This window comes from Somniosus microcephalus, chromosome 16, assembly GCF_052327205.1.
Source record: "Somniosus microcephalus isolate GS21.2 chromosome 16, FLI_Smic_1.0, whole genome shotgun sequence".
Taxonomy (NCBI): Eukaryota; Metazoa; Chordata; class Chondrichthyes; order Squaliformes; family Somniosidae; genus Somniosus; species Somniosus microcephalus.
The window spans coordinates 57,716,630-57,740,524 of NC_141002.1; the positions used below are offsets into that span (position 1 = coordinate 57,716,630).

Sequence of the window (23,895 nt, forward strand, 5' to 3'; positions counted from 1 at the left end):
GGCCCCTCATTGAAGGCCTTTTGGAAATCTAGATAAATTACACCTACTGCAATACCCTTATCTACTCTTTCTCTTGCCTCTTCAAAGAATTCAATGAGCTTGGTCAAGCAAGATGTTCCCTTTTTGAATTCCATGCTGACTATTAATTATTATTTTTGATTTATAGATGTTCTATTTTCTCCTTTAGTGGGGCTCCGTTATTTTTCCTACTACCGATGTTAAGCTGACTGGTCTATAGCTCCCTGGACATGTTCTAACTCCCTTCTTAAATATAAGTATTACGCTAGCTATCCGCCAGTCTTCTGGCACTACACCTTTTTCTAATGAATTATTAAATGTGTGTAGTAGAGCCTCTGCTATCTCTTCCCTAGATTCTTTTAAAATGCGTGGGAGTAATCTGTCCGGACAGGGGTTTTATTCTGAGTTTGATTAGTTTATTTAATAATTCTCCCCTTTATTTTAAATGCGGTTATATAATTTCTAATCTCTTACGATGTCCTGTCCACCTGATTTGTCTCCCTCGTAAATACTGAAGCAAAGTAATTATTTAATATTTCTGCCATTTTGCTATCGCTGCCTGTGATTTTATCCTGTCCATCCCTTAGTGGCCCTATTCCCACCCCGACTTTCCTTTTCATGTGCCTGTAGAATATTTTACTATTTTGTTTTATATTCCTTGATAATTTAATCTCATAGTTCCTCTTTGTCTTCCTAATTTTTTTTACTTCTGTCCTAATCGTTTTGTATTCTCCCTTGTCATGCTCTCCTCTGCTGTCCATGTACTTAGTGTATGCCTCTTTCCTTACCCTCATTTTTCCCTTATGTCTTCAATCATCCATGGTGTCTCATTAGCTTGTCCTTGTTTTTTAGCAGAATATATTTTTCCTGGACTCTGTTGAACACCGTTTTAAATGTTTCCCATTGCTGTTCTATATCATTGTTTGCCAATATTGTTGTCCATTTTATTTTCCCAAGTTCTATTCTCAACCCACCAAAATTCGCTTTACTCCAATCTTTTACCCTGGTTTTTGTCATACTTACGTCTTTCTCAATTATATTATCTTAAAGCGTATTATATTCTGGTTACTATTGCCTAGATGTTCCCCTACTTTTTCTTCTTATCTGTTCTGGTTCATTCCCCATTACTAGATCCAATAGCGAATCCTCCCTTGTCGGGCTTCTTACATACTGGGTTAGAAAGGAGTCTTGTACACATTCTAGGAATAACATTCTCTTATCCCCTTTACCTACCTCTCCTGGCAAATTGATTTTGGGGTAGTTGAAATCCCCCATGATTTTTATTCTATGTATTTTACTCATTTCCCTAATTTGTTTGCATGTTTCTTCCTCCACCTCCCTTCCACTATTAGGTGGTTTGTAGACTACCCCAATTAGCGTGCTTGATCCTTTATTATTTTTTATCTCTATCCACATGGATTCTATTTCTGTCTTTGATAACTGCATAATTTTTTTCTACTGCTATATTATCTCTAATAAGTACAGCTACTCCGCCTCCCATTTTTCCTCTATCTTTTCAAAATATGTTATACCCTGCAATGTTTAATTCCCAGTCCTGATTTTTCTGTTGCCCTGTCTCTCTAACCTCTACTATATCTGGTTCCTCGCAACATATTATTGCCCCCCAGTTCCCCTGTTTTATTACGGACACTGTGTGCATTGCTGTACATACGGTTTAACTCATTTTTAATAGCGGTTCCTCTCACTTTACTTTTTAACCATCTTTTTACACTTCTGCTCTATAACGCTGTTTATTCCCATCCCATTTATGTCCTCCCTTAGTTTAATCTGTCCTATGCCCTCCTTTCCTGTTTCATTTATATTTAAGAAGTCACACAACACCAGGTTATAGTCCAACAGTTTTATTTGAAATCACAAGCTTTCGGAGCGCTGCTCCTTCGTCAGGTGAAGTGGAGAGATGCATAAAGACACAGCTTATATAGTCAGAGAATAATGCCAGATGATTACAGGTAATCTTTCTAACTGCCATTTATCACACCTCGGTAGAGAGATAATCACAGCAATCAAAGGTGTGAATGGTGTCCAAACAGGTTAGTCAGGAAAACATTACATCAAAGAACAATGAGGTGGGGTCACAAGGAGTCAAATGTTGCAGATGCTGGGGTCTGTATGAAAAACAAAAAACAGACAAAAAAACATTTTTTTTGCTGGAAATCACAGCAGGTCCGGCCACATCTGTGTAGAGAGAACAAGCCAACGACGACTTGAGTCTGGATGACCCTACGTCAGGTGGGGTTACCTGTAATCATCTGGAATTATTCTCTGACTATATAAGCTGTGTCTTTATGCATCTCTCCACTTCACCTGACGAAGGAGCAGCGCTCCAAAAGCTTGTGATTTCAAATAAAACTGTTGGACTATAACCTGGTGTTGTGTGACTTCTTACATTTGTCCACCCCAGTCCAACACCGGCATCTCCACATCATTTATATTTAGGCTTACTTCATTTCTTGTAGAGCCCTCCCCCTGTCTTGCTAGTTTAAAGCCTTTGCCACCTCCTTATTTACCCTTTCCGCTAGGCCACTGGTCCCATTCCAGTTCAGGTGGAGCCTGTCCCATTGATACAGCTCCTTCCTATTCCAATTCCTTTTCTAGTGTCTATGCTCAGAATAAAAAGCAAATTAAAAATGGAAGTCACAAAATATTATCTGCTTGACATTGAAGCATTAACCCTTTTGATGATGGTATGATTTTCTTAACATCAAAGTATAGCCTACAACATAATTGCAATATTCAGGTTACCCAGAATCCTATCAGGTGAATAGCATTCTGTAAACTTTCTTCTCCAATGGAGGTAATTATATTTTGCGAAGTGCACGCTATTTTAGGAGCAAAGTATAAATTCGCTGGAGAGTTGAAAATAAAAGTAAAAGCAGTGCATTCAGTTAAATGATCTTTCTCTCTCACAAAAGCTAATTTTCTCACCTCTTGTGCCATTGTTCATCGAAGAGGGTCAGAAGGGGACACTCAGTAGCTTGACCCTAAAACCTATGCAGGTTGACTTGGGTAAACTGTATGGTGCTCTGGTTAGATTACACCTTGAATACTATGACCAGTTCTAGTCACTGAGACATAAGGGAAGCATTGAAGGCATGGAGGTGGTGTAGAGAATAATTGAGGCTCGTTCCTAGCATCAGATAATTGAGTTACAAGGAACAATTGAGACATTTGGACTTTTCACCCTTGAAAGGAAGTGACTAAGAGAGGACCTCATGGAAATAGCTTTACAGAAAAGGTAATTCAAGTCATTACATGACCATGGGACAAAAGGATTTCAAATCAAACTGATGAAGACTAATTGAGGGCTGATATCGGGAAGTTCATCTTCATATGAAGTGTGATCTACACTTGGACTTTTGAGTAGGATAGTGGAGGCAAAAACCATGGACTCATTCAGGAAACAGTTTAAAGTTGTCATGGAAGAACTGTAGATTTTTCTGGATGGGTGAGTTGGAATACTCCATATGGCACTCCTCATCCATATCAGTGTTGTGGGAAAGATAAATTCCTCGACCTCGCTGCTGGAGAAGTGCCTCATTTGCATTTCCCAGGCAGCCTGGTTGAGATCAAGAACAATCATTCCGTAATGCAGCACACTGATGTGATTGTCTTTGGGGAAGGGGTGCCATGCAGTGGCATAAGAACATCAGAAATAGGAGCTGGAGGAGGCCATTTGGCCCTTCGAGCCTGCTCCGCCATTCAACAAGATCATGGCTAATCTTCTACCTCAACTCCACCTTTCCGCACTATCCCCATATCCCTTAGTTCCCAAAAATTTATCGACCTCTGTCTTGAATATACTCAACGACTGAGCATCCACAGTGCTCTGGGGTAGAGAATTCCAAAGATTCACAACCCTTTGAGTGAAGAAATTTCTTCTCATCTCAGTCCTAAATGACCTACCCCTTATTCTGAGACTGTGACCCCGTGTTCTAGATTCCCCAGCCAGGGGAAACATTTTCCCAGCATTTACCCTGTCAAGCCCCTTAAGAATTTTATGTGTTTCAATTAGATCCCCTTGTTCTTCTAAACACTGGGGAATATAGGCCTAGTCTACTCAATTTCTCCTCATAGGGCAATCCCCTCATCCCGGGAACCAGTCTAGTGAACCTTCGTTGCACTCCCTCTAAGGCAAGTATGTCTTTCGTTGGGTAAGGAGACCAGAACTGTACACAGTACTCCAGGTATGGCCTCACCAATGCCCTATATAATTGTAGTAAGACATTTTTACTCATATACTCTAATCCCTTTGTAATAAAAGCTAACATACCATTTGCTTTCTTAATTGCTTGCTGTATCTGCAAGTTCACTTTCTGTGATTCATGTACAAGGACACCCAGGTCCCTGTGAATGCAAACATTTCCCAGTCTCCCACCATTCAAAAAATATCCTGCTTTTCTACAGTTCTGGATGAGCAAACTTTTTCTCCAATTAAATATTGGGAAGACCGTAACCATTGTTTTTGGTCCCCGCCACAAACACTGTTCCCTAGTCACTGACTCCATCCCTCTCCCCAACATCTGTCTGAGGCTGAACCACACTGTTCGCAACTTTGGTGTCATATTTGACCCTGAAATGTGCTTCCGACCACACATCCGCAACATAACAAAGACCGCCTACTTCCACCTCTGTAACATCGCTTGTCTCCGCCCTTGCCTCAGCTCATCCGCTGCTGAAACCCTCATCCATGCCTTTGTTACCTCTAGACTTGACTATTCCAACGCACTCCTGGCTGGCCGCCCACATTCCACCCTACGTAAACTTGGGGTCATCCAAAACTCGGCTGCTCGTGTCCTAACTTACACCAAGTCCCGTTCGCCCATTTCCCCTGTGCTCGCTGACCTACATTGGCTCCCGGTTAAGCAGCACCTCGTTTTCAAAATTCTCATCCTTGTTTTCAAATCCCTCCATGGCCTCACCCCTTCCTTTCTCTGTAATTTCCTTTAGCCCTATAACCCCCCCCCCCCCCCCCCCCGAGATATCTGCGCTCCTCTAATTCTGCCCTCTTGAGCATCCCTGATTATACTCGCTCAACCTTTGGTGGCCGTGCCTTCTGTTGCCTAGGCCCTAAGCTCTGGAATTCCCTGCCTAATCCTCTCCGCCTCGGTACCTCTCTCTCCTCCTTTAAGACGCTCCTTAAAACCTACCTTTTTGACCAAGCTTTTGGTCACCTGCCCTAATTTCTCCTTATGTGGCTCAGTGTCAAATTTTTTGTCTTAAAATACTCCTGTGCAGCGCCTTGGGACGTTTTACTATGTTAAAGGCACTATATAAATACAAGTTGTTGTTGTTTTTTGTTTTTCCTACCAAAGTGGATAACTTCACACTTCCCCACACTGTATTCCATTTGCCATGTTCTTGTCCACTCAGTCAACCTGTCTATATCTCTCTGCAGCCTCTTTGCGCCTTCCTCACAGATTACTTTCCCACCTAACTTTGTATCATCAGCAAACTTGGATAATTTGCACTCAGTCATTAATATAGATTGTAAATAGCTGAGGTCCAAGCACTGATCCTTGCAGTACCTCGCTAGTTACAGCCTGCCAAGCTGAAAAAGTCCAGTTTATCCCTACTCTGTTTCCTGTCCATTAACCAATCCTCAATCCATGCTAATATATTGCCCCCAATCCCATGATTCCTAATTTTGTGTAATAACCTCTTGTGTGTCACCTTATCGAATCCTTTTTGAAAATCCAAATACACTACATTTACTGGTTTCCCCTTCTCCATCCTACCAGTTACATCTTCAAAAAACTCCCAACAGATTTGTCAAACATTGTTTTCCTTTCATAAAACCATGTTGACTCTGCCTAATCATATGATGATTGTCTAAGTGCCCTGTTACCACGTCCCTAATAATAGATTCTAGCATTTTGCCTACTACTGATGTCAAGCTAACTGGCCTGTAGTTTCCCGTTTCTCCTGATCCAACAATTTAATTTGAAGTAGTAACTTCAGCAATAATGGCTAGAAAGAAAGTTTAAATAGCAATATTAAGTTCAGTGAATCTCCATATAAATTAAGGGTGCTATACCAAGTTCTGTCCCAATTTCCTGCATGTTTTGGAAAGGCAAGGTGGCAAATTTAAATGGAACTGTATGTAAAAATAATGGCCAAAGGTAAGCATTATCTATCTATATATAGATAGATAGATAAAGGAGTCACAGATTTGTTTTAACAACAAAGGTGAAAGCAGCATCATTACAGATAATTTTGTGTTCCAGTAGTTGCCAGATCGTGAATTCAATTTTACTTTAGTTCTAACTTTATGGTGTGTAGTTCAAGTTAATCATTAAAAATGCTTTTAAACTGAAAATGCAGGTTCAGCAAACGTCCCAACTGTCACTGGACATTGTAGCTGTGCCGACAAGCTTACATGAAGAAATAGATCCTCAACAGTCTGGAGATGTCCTTGCAGACCACACAGTGCCTATCGAAACAAACAAAATGGAAGCACACTTCAAAGAAACACTGGAAAATATGGAGGTAAAGCTTTCTGCTGCAGAAGAGGAAAAGCTCAGAATGAAAAAGGTACTATTATACTTTGTGTAAAGCGTACATTGTGTTTTAAAGTTATTGGTAAAACACATACATGCAATATTCCATAAATAGAAATGATTTTCACTGGGAAGATGTCTGACTTTTATTCTTGTAAAAATGTTACTTAGTGATATTATTTTAAATTGTTAGCAATTGCCTGAAAATGTGCGAGTTGTAAAAGTTAAGTGACACATTTTAAGTAACAATTTTTACAAAATACCACTGCATCTCCTGTGCTGTTACTCACATAATTTGGGGATTTTAGCACAATGTTCTGTATACGTTACTTAAATTGACCTGACATTGCTACCTTTTTTGTTATCACGGTCTTAACCTTTTCTTGAGGGCTTTGTTTATTTGGCTGGGTGGACTGAAAAGACTGGAGGGACGGCTACTTGGTTGCAAAGCTGAGGTTGGACTGGTTCAGCTGGGCGAGGTCAAACCTGTTCTACTGGGTGCCACTTGATAAGTGTTTAGTTATTTGGGAGTCAGGGAAGACTTTGCTACAGCTTGTGTGCCTGCAATGCATGACTGCTGTAAGAGGTTTTGTGGTTTTCTGCAAGAGCTGCTTTGTAGCCTCCTGAGATAGTTGCTCTTTTTTCTCTTTCTGTGTTTGTCATTGTCTTGTCTCTTTTTGTGTGAGTTTCTTGCTCTCGCTCTCTCCTTTCTCTATCGTTACAGCTTTTCCTGTTTTTCTCTGTTACTCTTATCACTGTTACTGCCACAGTCTCTACTTCAGTGATCTCTGCCACCTGCTTCCTTTACATTCAGTAAGTTGCTAGCATTGCCTTTTCCTCCAAGGATCTCTCCACCAGAACTGAGAGAAGAAACAATTAGAGAACCATGGGAAAGAGGAAGCGTGCTGGATAGTGTAGAGCAGCTGGAAACAGCATTGGTGTATTAGATTGGCAGTATGCACAAACCTTTGGTTTGCTGCACATACATTCTTTACCTCCGGCCATAAAATATCAGGCCTGGTCCTGTAGAATAGGAATATGGGTGCGTGCAGCGGTGTCTGCTGATGGAAGATGTTCGTCAGTTGAAACTGTTGGTTTTGTGTGTGGTAGGGGAGCGATTAGAAGCTGGAGTGGGGAAGTTTGCGAATGTTTCAACCTTTGTGTTAATTAAGAGTCCATTTTTAGTTTTACATGGTAGAGTCAGAACATAACACAAGACGTAGGAACAGGAGTAGGTCATTTGGCCCTCGAGCCTGCTCCGTCATTCAACAAGATCATGGCTGATCTGATCTTGGCCTCAACTCCACTTCCCTGCCCGCTCCCATAACCCTTGACACCCTTATCTTTTAAAAATCTGTTTATCTCCACCTTAAATATATTCAATGACCCAGCCTCCACAGCTCTCTGGGGAAGAGAATTCCAAAGATTCACGACCCTCTGAGAGAAGAAATTCCTCCTCATTTCCGATTTAAGTGGGTGCCCCCTTATTCTGAAATTATGCCCCCTAGTTCTAGAATCCCCCACGAGGGGAAACATCCTCTCTGCATCTGCCCTGTCAAGCCCCTTCAGAATCTTATGTTTCAATAAGATCCCCTCTCATTCTTCTAAACTCCAATGAGTATAGGCCCAATCTGCTCAACCTTTTTCTTCATAAGTCAACCCCTTCATCTCCGGAATCAACCTTGTGAACCTTCTCTGAACTGCCTCCAATGCAAGTATATCCTTCCTTAAATAAGGAGACCAAAACTGTATGCAATTCTCCAAGTGTGGTCTCACACTTGTAACAGGTTGTAACAGGACTTCCCTACTTTTATACTCCATTCGCTTTGCAATAAAGACCAACACTCCATTTGCCTTCCTAATTACTTGCTGTACTGGCATGTTAACTTTTTGTGATTCATGTACAAGGACCCCCAGATCCCCCTCTACCTCAGCATTTTGTAATCTCTCCCCATTTAAATAATTTGCTTTTTTATTTTTCCTACCAAAGTGGATAACCTCGCATTTTCCCACATTAAACTCCACCTGCCACATTTTTGCCCAATCATTTAGCCTATCTATATCCCTATATCCCTTTGGAGATTCTTTGCGTCCTCCACACAATTTGCTTTCCCACCTATCTTTGCATCATCAGCAAATTTGGCTATACTACATTCGGCACCTTCATCCAAATCATTAATATAGATTGTAAATAGTTGAGGCCCCAGCACTGATCCCTGCGGCCCACTAGTTACAGTTTGCCAACCTGAAAATGACCCATTTATCCCGACTGTTTTCTGTTAGTTAGCCAATCCCCTCTCCATGCTAATATATTACCCCCAACCCCGTGAGCTCTTATCTTGTGTAGTAACCTTTTATGTGACACCTTATCGAATGCCTTCTGGAAATCCAAACACACGACATCTACTGGTTCCCCTTTATCCACCCTGCTCATTACATCCTCAAAGAACTCCAGCAAATTTGTCATATTTGGTTAAGAACTGTCATGATGGCTGTATCTCAAAGAAATGTTATTTTTGTGGGGAGAATATTTTTGTGCAATAAGATTAGTGAATAACAAAAGTGGTAAAAAATTACAATAAGAAAATTGGGCATTCAAAGGAAAAATTGACACGTTCACTATGGACACAAAATTTATAAAGATAGATTTTGAATAAGAACAGCATTGGAACCCCATGACAAAATGCAGGATATGGTGCAAGTTAGCTAGTAACCATCTCCCTTTGTTTTCCTCTTTTCACTGTGATCTCTTAGGCCATGGACCTCCTTGAGGCAATGAGGGTGGGAGTAGGCAAACCTGCTCTCAGACCACTATCAGAAGTAATTCAACCAGTCACAGGCAACCCAGTTACTTAACCCACCCTAGTGAGGAAACACTTTTCCTTTGCATAGTTGGGAAATTGGCTGGGAGTGGATGATCAGACTTCATCCCGTCACTCTGTAGGTGCTGTGAGTTGGTACTTCAATATGCTGTGCTACTTTCTTTTCTTTGTAAACTTAGAAATTCCTTATTTCCCCTATTTTTCCATATTTCCACATTGTAAAGCTGAATGTAATAGTTGTTTATTTAGTAGTTGGTTGCCTATATCTAGCAGGGCCATCAGTAATAGTGGCGTGTATCTCCTGAATAGTAACCCCTATAATTGTACATGAGTTTCACACCTCACTAATTACTGTCAAATCTGAATAACCATTCTCTAAATCTATTTCTCTGAAAAATGACTTTTTCCCCCAATGACCTGATTGATTAACTACTTTGCTGCTATATGGCATGGTGGAATACGTAGTCTCTCCAGAGATCTGCCCAGATAGTGAGTTCCCAATTTCAGATGGGCTAAATAGAGGCGTGGGGGGTGGTTGGTAGAATGCTTATTCCTCACGTCAGAGGAGGGGGGAGGATGTAAAAGAGGTTGAGTAAACCTATGCCACAATAGTGTACTTCTTGATAAGCAGTCCAGCATTGGAGGAGATCTATGTTGCCCTTTTGGAGAAATGGCATTTGTGAAATCTGCATGGACCAACAGAATGGAAGAAAGTAAATGGAGGGAATTAAATTTCAAGTATAATATGCATTTACAATTATCTGTTATTACAATTAACAAAAGGGAAATTGATATTTTCACTGCTGTCAAATGAGTAGGAACCTTCTCATACTTGTGTGACTAGCAGCCATTGCAGGTTTTATTTATTGGGCCGTAATTTGCGACCCCTACGGGTGCGTACGAGGTGTGTATGCGAAGCGCATGCGCTAAAACCCGGAACTTGCGCTTTGTTAAGAATCTTCTTGACAGATCCTCCGCATCCCCGGGAAAAGGGCCTCTGCGGGTGGAGAGTTGCGCTATTTGCCCAACTTCCGCCCACTGAATGCCCGTGAAATTCTTACGCCTGGTTAAAGCAGGTGTAAGGTCTGCTTTTACCAGCATAAGAGTTTAAAAAAAATAGAAATATAAAATTTTATCACTCAATTATACTGTACATTAAAAACCCTGTCCAATAAGGTAAGTTTATTTTTAGCCCTGTTAAAACATATGCTTTTTTTCAAAAAATTACAAATATTAAATGGCATCTTAATTAATTTTAAATATGTAATTTAAAAAAAAGTTTTATTTCTTTTGTGTTTGTATTTTTTAAGTGTTCCCCATTCATACTTATGTACGGAACCCCCCCCCATAAGTATGAATGGGGATTCCCTTTTATTGGTTGGGCCGGCCCACGTGATCCCAGGGGCGTTTGTGAACTGCATGCGCCCCAGGGATACGTGGGCTTCTGCCCGGGCGTACCTGGAGAGGCCCAGGATCGCAAGTCTCCAGGTAAATTCGTAGATTTTTTACAGGTCGGAGGCATCCGCGGGAAGCCTCCGATCGCAAATTTTGGACCAATATGTATAGCACAGGAGAATATTAAATTTTATATTCCTCAAGGAGTATTGCTTCATAGTATTGAAGTTGAGTTCAGTTGTGTAATTTAGAAGCGAAACGTGAACCAGTCTGGTTTAAAAATTACATTTTGATTTAAAAATTGGTTTTTTTCCCAGTTGCTTCTGGTGCTTTAATAAGGCCATATGCATGTTGTAGTCCTTTGCTCCACTAATATAAAATTAATTGTGTGTTAAATTCACTACAACAGGGATGTCCAACCTTTTGTCTTTGTGGGCCACCTAGGCAAGTACCATGGCGCCTTGGGGGCCACATATAAAGTTAAAATCCATGTTCCATTAACCTCATAGATCTCAAGTTGTTGACACTGACAGATCTTGGTGTGCTGATTTAGTATTTATGTGCAGTTGAGGCAAAAAACACCCTTTCCAGGCCACCAGGTTTATAAATTGCAAATAGGACAAACCAAATAAAAATATAAGCACAAGCAAGATTGAGTTGTTTTTAGGGTCAAATGGCCAGGACTTGCAGGCTGCATGTGGCTGGTGCTTCTTAGGCAGCGCTCATGCTGTGGCTAGTGCTACCACTACTTCGGCTGACTTGGCTCTACAGCCCTTGATTTGACTCCAAGTAACCACATAAGCTTCTCTCTCAATCATCGTAGCCATAACATTCTCATCATTTAGATCATTCCCTAACAGAACCACAAATGGTATGAGCTTAAAAACTTCAACTTGTTTCACTCCCTACCACAAATTATATTATTGCTGTACAAGTGGTATGTCAACAGACTGTGTGAGATTGTGGGCAACTCCACCATCTAGGTACTGGTCATTCTGCTTCAGGTGTGGTCGTACCAGTGTTATTGTACACTCATGTAATCCTTTAGTGGGTTGCCCATTCACTAAAATTGGACACAAACCCCATTTGAATTTATTGACCACTTGCAAAACAAAACAAGCAGTTAATAGAAAGTGCTTCTGGTCTGATCAGGCCAAATGGTTTCGCCATTGACCAGTGTTCACGTATTAAAATCAACTTGCCTCGGCAGCCACTTTGTACTTGGAAGTGGATACACTGGCAGAATGGAAAACACAACACTCAAACTGGGCTATTTCTTTAAGTGAACCTGGGTTTATCCCCAAAAGTATCAAAGAAAAGAGAACAAAGCACCATTGGAATCTAGCCCATTTTGTCATGCCTATTATATAATGTACGATTTTGAGAACATAGTACAGAACATAGGTTACCTAATTTTCATAAGCTGATGATTCTGTTGCATTGTATGTGGCAAACTATGCGTTTTGTGTTTTTGATTGCCAAATTCTTTTAAAACTTTTTTCAAAAAGGAATTGGAGCAGATGTTTGAGAAGTACTCAAAGTTAGAAGAGGAACATCTGCAAGAAAAAAAAGCCGAGGAAATTTCATACCAAGACCACTACAGTCAGCTCCAGGTAATTAGTGCTACATGAGTACATGAATAATATTGGGGTTGGTGAAATGTGCAGTTTGCACCATATGTGCAAGGTCTGTATTGATCATGTTACACCGATTGATCACCATTACTACTGACATTGTTTCTTAATTTTAAAATGGTAACATCCAACAATTGGAGGAAATGGATCCGTTATGTGGCTCTGTACAATTTGTCAACTTGCATGCATGCAAGTCCCATCCACCAGGTCAACTCTGTTCTTTTGGAAAGGCACATAGTGACCCATTCAAACTGTCAAATGTATTGAATTTTTAAAAAGGACAGAGAGGGAACTATTTGTAAAGCGCTGCACTCCATTGCAGCAAGACTCATAATTGCAATATATTCCCTGCACTTACTGATTCAGGCTCGATAAGGTGGAGTTGCTGGGAACGGCCCCTTTTGTACAAGTAAGTTGAATCTGGATTTTAGACATTTGCTTTTAAGTAATGGAAGTTACAGTGGTGTTCAACTTAAAAATGTGAAGCATTGAGGCAGCTCAGTGGAACATTTGCAGGTTATGGTTTTGTTCCCATGATGTCCTCTTACTGTGAGATTCCAGCCACCTTCAGAGAGGTGGCAGGAAGAAGTGAGGGATTTTCCCAGTGGGAGTGAGGAAAACAAAATCCGACCACAAGTTAATCCAGGGTGATAGCATCAACAAGCTGCCCTAACACAGGTTCTCGCAGCCACCACCAGGTCAGTCAGAAGAAGTGCTTGTATAGTACAGAAGAATCCAGGAATTTTGGTCTCGTGATATTGTCTACAGCTGCACATTATTTTTTCGTGTCACCTAATATTTACTCCTATTTCTCCTCTCCTTCCAAACACTGTTACTTTCTCACACCTCTAAGCTATCAATTCAAGAGTTATGTTAAAAAGTTCACTTGCTAGCACTGTTGACTTAATAATGTGGCTGCTGTGGGAAGGGAATCCTTAAAAAAAAAACACAGGGAAAATGTTAATGATTTGAGTTTGAAAATTTTCATATGGGTTAGGGTCCCATGGTATAAATAGTATGATGGTCAACACCACCATGACCAGTGCACCTATCACAAATAAGCAATTGCCTCATAACGTACGACTGATTTTAAATAAATGCTGTGACAATCTAACCAGGAGTTAATAAAGTTATGTTGGGCTTTCTGATTTGTCCTCTGTCAATACCATTGTTTAAAGCAGGTGCATAAACGAGTGCTATATTTATTGAAAAGTTCCCTGTAATTGTACCAAAACACTTGCACTCTGAAGGGAGTGAAGGATCTTAATGCATCAGGAAACTATTGCAACATCAAAAGTACTCTACTGATCGTTATGATCTTGGTAGAGGAAGTGTTCTCATGCATGCTCACTAGAATGCAATAGCCAAGACTTATTCCATCAGTTCCAAGATTAACCTGCGATATGAAACGTAGAATCATAGAAATTGCAGCACAGTGAAGGTCCATCGGCCCACCGTGCCTGTGTTACTGTTAGCTCTTCAACTGGACCTGTCATCTCATTCCTTTGCCCTTTCCCCATATCCTTAACCAAATGAAGGGGTGTGAATTGATCCACCATGGTTTTCCACTTTATGCATAAGTAACTACAGGAAACTTTGTGTTATCCGGAGGCTAAATGTCCGGCAAGCTCGAGCCACCGGCAAATATCAGGAGCCGTTTTGTTAGTTTTTTCTTCTTCTCGTGACTTTTTTTTCAACAGTCAGGCTCTGCAAAGTCTCTCTGAAGCTGTTGCTAAGCGACAGAGATGCTTCCAAGGTACGGCCGACTGTTTAGAAGCTGTTGCTAAGCAACAGTGTTTGTTGTCAGATACGGAGATGAAAAGCTCCGTATGCTTCAACATTAACCCTGGTTTGTCCGGCAGTTTTGAGGGAACGGCAACAGCTCAGTCCCGTCGGTGCCGGATAGCACAAAGTTTCCTGTACATTCCAAACTAACCTTGGTGAATTTTATTACTTCAGTTAAAATGTTTCTTTTCACATCATGTTATACTATTGTGCCAGTAATTTCTGCAGGAACTTCAGTGGAAACCCCAATGAAATGGCATAAATGGCCGTTTACGCCGGTTCTCCCTGGTTTTTAACGGATCTTCACTGAAATTATGGCGGGATAGCTGGGAACCGCCACAGAAATTCTACCTTAACTCTTTATTTGCAACCAAAACTGATTCACAGAAAATGTGACTTTTTAAAGGTGTATCAGCATTCAAGCCTCCGGCTTCAATTATTGCTGTTTAATGTTAGCAAAAAGGTCAAGGGGGAAAATGTGCAATGTTTGAGAAAACATTGCAACTTTAGTACTCATGCATGGGTTTACAAATTGAAAGGATCTCTAGAGTCTTTTAACTTTGTGCAGGCAGTGGATAATCCTGAAATGTACATTTACCTCTGTTAACAACAATTGGGAATGTTAGAAACAATCAATTCACAAGTTATTTAAAGTTATTTAACAAATTGATGATCCTGAGCTTTTATGAATAATGCTCAACAGCTAAAAGGTGAACTGTATTGCATAGTATTTACAGCACAGAACCAGGCCATTTGGCCCAACAGGTTCATGCTGGTATACTCTACTTCCATCTAACCCCATCAACATATCCTTCTATTCTTTTCTTGTTTGTGTTCACCTAGCTTCCCCATAAGAACATAAGACTAGGAGCAGGAGTAGGCCATTTGGCCCCTCGAGCCTGCACCACCGTTCAATAAGATCATGGCTGATCTGATCTTGGCCTCAACTCCACTTTCCTGCCGCTCCCCATAACCCTACACTCCCTTATCGTTCAAAAATCTGTCTATCTCCACCTTTAAATATATTCAGTGACCCAGCCTCCACAGCTCTCTGGGGTAGAGAATTCCACAGATTCACGACCCTCTGAGAGAAGAAATTCCTCCTCCTCTCCGTTTTAAATGGGTGACCCCTTTATTCTGAAACTGTACCCCCTAGTTCTAGATTCCCCCACGAGGGAAAACATCCTCTCTGCATCTACCCTGTCAAGCCCCCTCAGAATCTTATAGGTTTCAATAAGATCCCCTCTCATTCTTCTAAACTCTAATGAGTATAGGCCAAACCTGCTCAACCTTTCCTCATAAGACAACCTCTTCAACTCAGGAATCAACCTAGTGAACCTTCTCTGAACTGCCTCCATTGCAAGTATGTCCTTCCTTAAATAAGGAGTCCAAAACAGTCCCCTTAAATGCATCTATCACGAGGCCCAGGATTTGCAGATTTGTTCCCACTTCACATGGGAAATTTAAACACACAAAAAAATTTCCTGTATGAAATACTTGCACTTAAAAAAAACTTCGAGCCACTGGACTCTCGAGTAATTTGGGAATGTTAGCAATTTGGAGCGTGACTTTACAACATCAAGCAGAAATATGCCTCTTAAAAGGAGTAAACAAGCTGTTTACCTGGGAATGCATTAATGTCGATGACATCATGCTGGGCAGTCTGGTTATTGATGATTATGTCAATGCCAAACAATGCTTCATGCAGCATCCTGGATATTTTTCTGATGACTTTATTGCTTGGGGGGCCTGAAGACGCCTTCCACTACATCAAGTACTGTTGAACTCTGTTTCATTATTTCCTCAGGCTAGCTGACTATCCAATAGATTAATATTAGATTAAAAACATTAAAGGAAACCTAATATATAAATTAGTTAAATATTTTATCATGATGTAGATAGTGAAAATTGACTTTAAAATATGTATATAATGTACACCAGTATGATCGTAATATTGTGAACCTGTAACATTGTCAATTTATTCAATTGTTCAAAAACAGATCGACCTGTTTTTGGCTACCATGAAAATTCCTCATTCCCTGCCTTTGTTAGTCCTTCCCTCTGGGTAATGCTGTGCTCCACGGCCCTGTACTTCTCTCCCTGATCCTGCGCAGTCTCATAGCTGGCCACCTTGGTGTAGACTTGTCACCCATGTCCATTTGAGTTCTGTTGTTTGCCCACTAGGACACCAGCACCTCCCAGCTGGGGTCCTGTGCTGAGAGGCCCACTTCTACTGCTTCTGCACACGGCCCTGCTGCCTTCCAGCCCCAACCTACCGAACACATGATCCTGTAAGGCAAACAGCACTCCAGGCTTTCTGCTTGGACGGAAAACTAAAAAACAAAAGTGCTAGAAATTCATTGCACTCCACTGGTATCAAAAAAGAATAAAGATATATTAACACCTAATTGGAGGCAGCGACGGCAGGACATAAAGGAGCGAGCGGAGGAACCTAATCGGAGGCGGCAGCGGTGGAACCTTCCACGATTTCCAAAAAAAACAAGGTGTGACTTCACAGGACAGCAGGTAGGTGATTGGTTGGTGAGTATTAAGGTTTTTTTCCTCTCTAAACTAAGACAGTGGTTTAAACTAGGAGCGGGAAACTATAACATACTGTATTAAATTTATAGCTTAAATAGTTAAACTAATTAATATAACTATAAATAATCATTGAATAAAGATTTTAACTAATTAAATAAATAAAATCAGGCTAGACAAAGACATGGCAGAGCAGGTTGTGTGTCTGGACTCCAGTATGTGGGAGTTTGTGCACAGCGAGACTGTCCCAAGCAAACACGTCTGCAGGAGATGTCTCCATCTCGAATCTCTCTGGCTCAGTCATTGAGCTGGAGTGCGAGTTGGAGACACACTAACACATAAGGGAGGGGGAGTTATTTCTCGACGGTTTTATCCACAATACAGTCACACCCCAGAGGAAAACACAGGTTCAGGAAAGGGAGGGTGTGACTGTTGGGAAGACGGGAAGTTGGGATTTAGGAGAAGTTGAGAAGGAGGTCCTGCAGACACTGGTCCTGTCCAGCAGGTACGATGTACTCGCTACCTGTGAGGACAAGCAGAAAGACTGCAGGGAGAACAGTCACAATGCAGACCAAGGCACCGTGGCTCAGAAGGCTGTCCAAGGGGGGGAAGAGCAGAATAGAAATTTGGTAGTGATAGTCGACTCTGTAATTAGGGGGATAGATAGCATCCTCTGCAGCCAAGAATGAGAATCCCGAAGGGTGTGTTGCTAGGGTAAGGGATATCTCACGGCGGTTGGAGAGGAACTTGGAAAGGGAGGGGGTAAATCCAGTTGTTATGGTCCATGTTGGAGCAAACGACATAGGTAGGAACAGGGAGGAGGTCCTGCTGAAAAAGTGTTAGGAGTTAGGATCTAAATTAAAAAGCAGGACCTCGAGCGTAATAATCTTTGGATAATTGCCCGAGCCACGTGCAAATTGGCATAGAAGCAGACAGCTCAAGAGAATTAACGTGGCTAAAGGGCTGGTGTGGGAAAGAGGGGTTCCTTTTCATGGGACGCTGGCACCAGTTCTGGGACAGGAAGGAGCTGTACCGATGGGATGGGCTCCACCTGGACCAGGATGGGACCCGTGTTCTAGCGGAAGGGTAAATAGGGAGGTGGCAAAGGCTTTAAACCAGTAAGATGGGGGGAGGGATCTACAAGAAACATAACCAGCCTAAATATATACAAAACAGGAAAAGAGAGCATAAGAAAGAATAAAGTAAGGGAGAACATTGATGGCAAAGGAATAAATAGTTATAGAACAGGAGTCTAAAAAGATGGTTAAACATAAAGGGGTCGATTTTCAGTGTGCCGTGGAGTCTGGATTGGAGGCGTGCGGGGGGGTTAAATTCCTGAATTCGGGGGTCCTGACATCATCCCATCCAAAACCCGCCTCCATGTAAGTTTCAGAGGAGGCGGGTACTGCCAACCTGAGGCGGGAAGGGATTAGTGCCAATTAACTGCCTGTTAACAGGTAGTTAACAGGCAGTTTTTAGCCTAATCCCTATTTTGAAGGTTGTCGTGTGAGATTCCCGACGGCTCCAAACCACGCCAAGTTAGAGGTGTCGGGCCGTCGGTTTGAAGGACTTGGAGGGGTCGAGATGTCAGTGTTCAGGTGAGTGATGGGTGCATGAGTGCAAAGGTAAGTGTTTGGTGTGTCTAAAGTGTGTAAAGATGTTTAAATTACCTGTACTTCCTTTACAGCCTTCCTTCCTCTAGGTTTCGGGAGTCCATCGTTCAGCCGGCACAGAAAGCAGAATGGCTGTGATCTGTCAAAAGTGACAGCCTGCAGCTTTCAGTGCCGGTGAGATTTCTAACTGAGTCTGCGTAGAAGGACTCGGGTTAGAAGTAAGACTGTCAGTGTTTGACAGCTTCAAACAGCTGTGAAACACTGATATTTCATCTGTTAACACGTCTTGACAGATGAAATTTCAGTCTGTGATGTCACCTGTTTCCGGGTGGCCCTTAATTGGCCTGCTGAGCCCGCTGGGCGGGCTCAACAAGGTCAATCAAGTTAAAATCGCGTGGATTGGCCGCATCTCGATGGAAGCGGGACTACAACCCCGCCTCCTTCCCAACTTCTGAATGAAAATCACCCCCAAAGTGAGAAGAAATCGCATTAAAAATTAGTTAAACTGTCTGTACAACAATGTGCACCATGTCCGTAATAAAACAAGGGAGCTGAGGCCATCATGCGTTGCGAGGAACCAGACATAGTAGGGATTACTGAGACATGACTACAGAAAAATCAGGACTGGAATTGAACATTGCAGGGTATAACATATTTAGAAAAGATGGGGAAGGAAAAAGAGGAGGTGGAGTAGCTGTACGTATTAGGGATAACATAATGGCAGTAGCAAAAAGTGACGCCAATATCATCAAGACAAAAATAGAATCCACGTGGATAGAGATAAAAGATAATAAAGGATCAATCACACTTATAGGTGTAGTCTACAGACTAATAGGTAAGGGGGATAAGGGAATGAAGTTCCTACAATGTGTACAGGACTCCTTTCTAACCCAGTATGTAAAAAGTCCAACACGGGAGGATTCACTATTGGATCTAGTAATGGGAAATGAACCAGAGCAGATAAAAGAAGTAAAAGTAGGGGAACATATAGGCAATAGTGACCATAATATAATATGCTCTAAGATGATAATTGATAAGGATACAAGTATGGCAAAAACGAGGTTAATAGATTGGAGAAAAGCTGATTTTGAGGGGCTGAGAATAGAACTTGGAGGAAAAAAATGGGCAACAATATTGGCAAACAATGATGTAGAACAGCAATGGGAAACACTTAAAATGGTGTTCAACAGAGTGCAGGAAAAATATATTCCACTAAAAGGAAAGAACAAACTAAACAATAATGAGACTCCATGGATAAATAAAACCATAAGGGAACAATTGAGGGTAAGGAAAGAGTCATACATTAAGTACATAGACAGCAAGGGAGTGCATGGTAAGGGAGAATATCAAAAGATTAGGAGAGAAGTCAAAAAAACAATTAGGGAGGCAAAGAGGAACTATGAAATTAAATTATCAAGGAACATGAAACAAAATAGTAAAATATTTTATAGGCGCATTAATAAAAAAAAGGAAGGTTGGAATGGGAATAGGGCCATTAAGGGATAGACAGGATAATATCACAGGTAACGATAGAGAGGTGGCAGAAATAATTAATAATGATTTTGCTTCTGTATTTACCAGGCCTTCGAACAGGTGGACATGACATTGGATGATGAGATTAATAATGAGAAGTGCATTTAAAATAAAAAAGGAGATATATTAAATAAAATAATCAAACTCGGAGGATAAAACCCTGGTCTGGGTGGATTGCATCCACGCATTTTAAAAGAATCTAGGGAAGAGATAGCGGAGGCATTACTACGCATATTTAATAACTCGTTAGAAAAAGGTGTAGTGCCAGAGGACTGGTGGATAGCTAACGTAAATACAGATATTTTTTAAGTGGGATAGAACATGTCCAGGGAGCTATAGACCAGTCAGCTTAACATCAGTGGTAAGAAAAATAATGGAATCCCTACTAAAGGAGAAAATAGAAGAACATCTAGAAACCAAAAATATAATAATGAATAGTCAGCATGGAATTCAAAAGGGAAAGTCTTGCTTGACCAGCCTTATTGAATTTTTTGAAGAGGTAACAGAGTAGACAATGGTAATGCAATAGATGTAATTTATCTGGATTTTCAAAAGGCCTTCACTAAGGTACCCCATAATAGACTGATGAACAAGGTCAGAGAATGTGAGAGAACTCTGTTTCTCTCTTCACCGATGCTGCCTGACCTGAGTTTTTCCAGCATTTTCTGTTTTTATTTCAGAGAATGTGGAGCCAGGGGACAAGTAGCAGAATGGATTGCTGGCTGGCTTCAGGACAGAAAGCAGAGAGTAGGAGTAAAGGGCAGCTATTCACAGTGGCAGAAGGTGGGTAGTGGTGTTCCACAAGGATCAGTGCTGAGACCACTGCTGTTCACAATTTACATTAATGATTTAGACTTTGGGGGGAAAAAAACACAATTTCTAAATTTGCAGATGACACCAAATTGGGGGGAATAGTCAATACTGAGAAGGACTACAACAAATTACGGGAGGACATTAATAAACTTGCAGAATGGGCATATAATTGGCAAATGAAGTTCAACACAGATAAATGTGAGGTATTACATTTTGGTAGGAAGAATAGGGAGGTCATTTCTTACTTGGAGGGTGCGAGTCTAGGTGGGGTAGAGGAACAAAGGGATCTAGGAGTACAAATACACATCACTAAAAGTTGCAACACAGGTTAGCAAGGCCATAAAAAAAGCAAACCAAGCACTAGGGTTTATTTCTAGGGCATAGAATTGGAAGGTAGGGAAGTTATGCTAAACTTGTATCGAACCGTAGACCACACTTGGAGTACTGCGTACAGTTCTGGTCACCATATTATAAAAAGGATAGAGAGGCACTGGAGAGGGTGCAGAGAAGATTTACGAGGATGATACTAGAAATGTGAGGGTATACATATCAGAAAAGGATGAACAGGCTGGGTCTCTTTTCTCTTGGAAAAAAAGGCTGAGGGGTGACCCAATAGAGGTCTTTAAAATGATGAAAGGTTTTGATAGAGTGGATAGAGAGAGAATGTTTCCACTTGTGGGGAAGAGCATAACTAGAGGCCATCAATATAAGATAGTCACCAAGAAATCCAATAGGGAATTCAGAAGAAACTTCTTTACCCAAAGAGTGGTGAGAATGTGGAACGCGCTACCACAGGGAGTGGTTGAAGCGAATAGTACAGATGCATTTAAGGGGAGGTTAGACAAGCATATGAGGGAAAAGAGAATAGAGGGTTATACTGATAGATTTAGATGAGGGAAGACTGGAGGAGGCTCGTGTGGAGCATAAACGCTGGCAATGGACTGGTTGGGCCGAATGGCCTGTTTCTGTGCCATATATCCTATGTAATCTTGAGTTGAGACTCCCTATTAGAACACTAAAATCTGTTCTAGTGAAGGGTCTTAAGCTGAACCATTCTTGCAACACAGAGCAGTACTTTTATGTATATGCTGTGAATGGAGATCATGTTTCAAGACAAATTTAGATTATAGAAATGTGATCTATAATATATTAAATTTGCTCTGTATGTTGCGCAGTTCTTAGCTGGGCATCACTATTCTGTGTCAGATTTCTACCACTAGATGGAGATTCATAAACTACAGAAGCCACAGATCCCTACACCTAGACAGTCCCTAATCCACTCTGAGGGAATTTCTCTCGGCCCTGAATTTCTGTGGGAAAACCATGGGAGATCCATGAGTTCACTTAAGTATGGTTCTATACTTGCAACTGCAGTTTTATGGTAAATATTTTTCTAAGAGCACTGAATCCTTTAAATATAAAATTTGGACAGTCATTAAATGTTGAAAGTTTTCCCCTTTCAATTGTTCTCTATACACTTTAGTTCAGAAGGTATAGTTCAGTTTGTAGTCATCTCCATGAATCCCCATCCATTCTGTTCCTCGGCATACTCTGACTGGTGCTGTCTGATACACAAAGCTCCATTGGCAAAGACTGCTGAAATTCACCATCCAGTTGAAGTTCATGGCCCGCATTTTGTGGTCAGTGGTGAAGGAATAGCTCTCGTCGTTCCCCTCGCTGACAGCTGCCCACAAAGTTTTCACGGGCTTTTGAACAGAGACTTGTTCTAATGTGGCATCTGATCCAGCGCAGCGCCCTCTACAGGGGATCTGTGGCGTCTGTGTAGGTCAAGCAACAGCAAGGCTCTTCAACCAATCAGATTGAAAAATCCTCAAGGAGCCACGCAGATTCTAAACCAGGAAGTATAAATTAGTTTTAAATCATGTACAGAAAGCAAAATAAAGATTGGGAAAGAAAGATGGGATTAAGAGCGAGAGATAAAAGAAACAGACAGAAAAAGTAAGAACATTTTTTTTTACATTTTTTAAAATCTCCAATACTAATTAACTTCTGAAGAATGAGACTCCACACTTGTAAAATTAATTTTTCAGAGCCAGAGAGGCTGTTTGGCAGTAATTCTCACTTATCATACCATTAAAAATGCACCTACTCCTGAATGCACCATTCCTAAAGATTTGTTTTTGGATAACTTGCCTTGGATATCTTACTGTAAACCTACCTCTCCCTTCTTTATTCCTGTCTTGGGCATATTTATTTCCCTTCATTTTGAGAATGGGGTAGAATAAAGAGGGGGAACAAACTTTCTAATGCTAAACGTTCAGTTGTAAACTCCAGTGGAAATTGGGACAGTTGACTGAGACAGATGGAAATTAAATCTTGGCAGTCCAAAGCATTCTTTAAAAATATTGTTTTCTTTCGCCACATTTCCAGAATATCTACTGGTTCATCGTTCAGTTAAAGTCTGATAGATTGTTGAAATGAAGAATCGCTCACAAGAACATTTCTTTTTCATTTCCTGTCCAGACAATGGAATTCTTCAGGCACGTGTGTTATATTTTTTAGGGTATTAACAGTTTTGGAGTTTTCATAGACATTTGATGTACCTATATATTTCCACCATGGAATAAGTAGAACTGTTAATAACTAGTGGAAAACAAAAGGTACTTGCCAGTCCATAAGAATAAGATGACTAAACTTCAGACCTGTGCAGATGTAATGTTCTTGCACAGAAAATAAAAATCCCCACTTTAAAAAAAAAAAAAAAAAATGTTCTTTTCTCTTTACCATTGTCTTCAAGGTTCATTTAATCAGGAACATGGGGTAACAAGCAAATGAGTTTTAGTTACAAAAAGAGACATTTAGTTCTGCAAGCAGTATTGTGCCTGTTTCCTCTAAAGTTACTGCTAGAGGAGACAGCCCCTTTTATTCTCCATGGCCCTTGACCTACCCTGGTAATCTTTTATCCATCATTAATTGCACTTCTGGATCAGACAACCGCATAATTTTAGCGCCCGAATAGGCTCTATTGCTTCCTCATCGCTGCCCTCCTTTTTTTCTTCCTCCTCCAAAGATGGAGTCCATTCTTATGCATTGCAGTTTCTGGCTGGAACCTGCTAAGCTTATCCAATGAGTATAGACTAGTTCAAATAATAATTGGGATTTAAATTTTATATTCTCAACTTCCCCCTGATTGAAAGTTGGTTACCCTGTTGATAGAACTACTGGGGTATCCAGAGATAAATGATTTATCATTGTAAAGCTAGCT

At 40.9% G+C, this 23,895-nt stretch overlaps 1 protein-coding gene across 3 annotated transcripts in view; it reads left to right on the forward strand.

The window, feature by feature from the left end:
- Positions 1-23,895, forward strand: part of LOC147106208 (coiled-coil domain-containing protein 91-like) — a 172,315-nt gene that overhangs the window by 39,937 nt on the left and 108,483 nt on the right. For all 3 annotated transcript variants that reach the window (XM_086009098.1, XM_086009097.1, XM_086009099.1), the window contains exons 5-6: positions 6,361-6,570; positions 12,262-12,366. In XM_086009098.1, the coding sequence (XP_085865224.1) occupies positions 6,361-6,570; positions 12,262-12,366 (315 nt within the window). The remainder of the gene's footprint in view (positions 1-6,360; positions 6,571-12,261; positions 12,367-23,895) is intronic.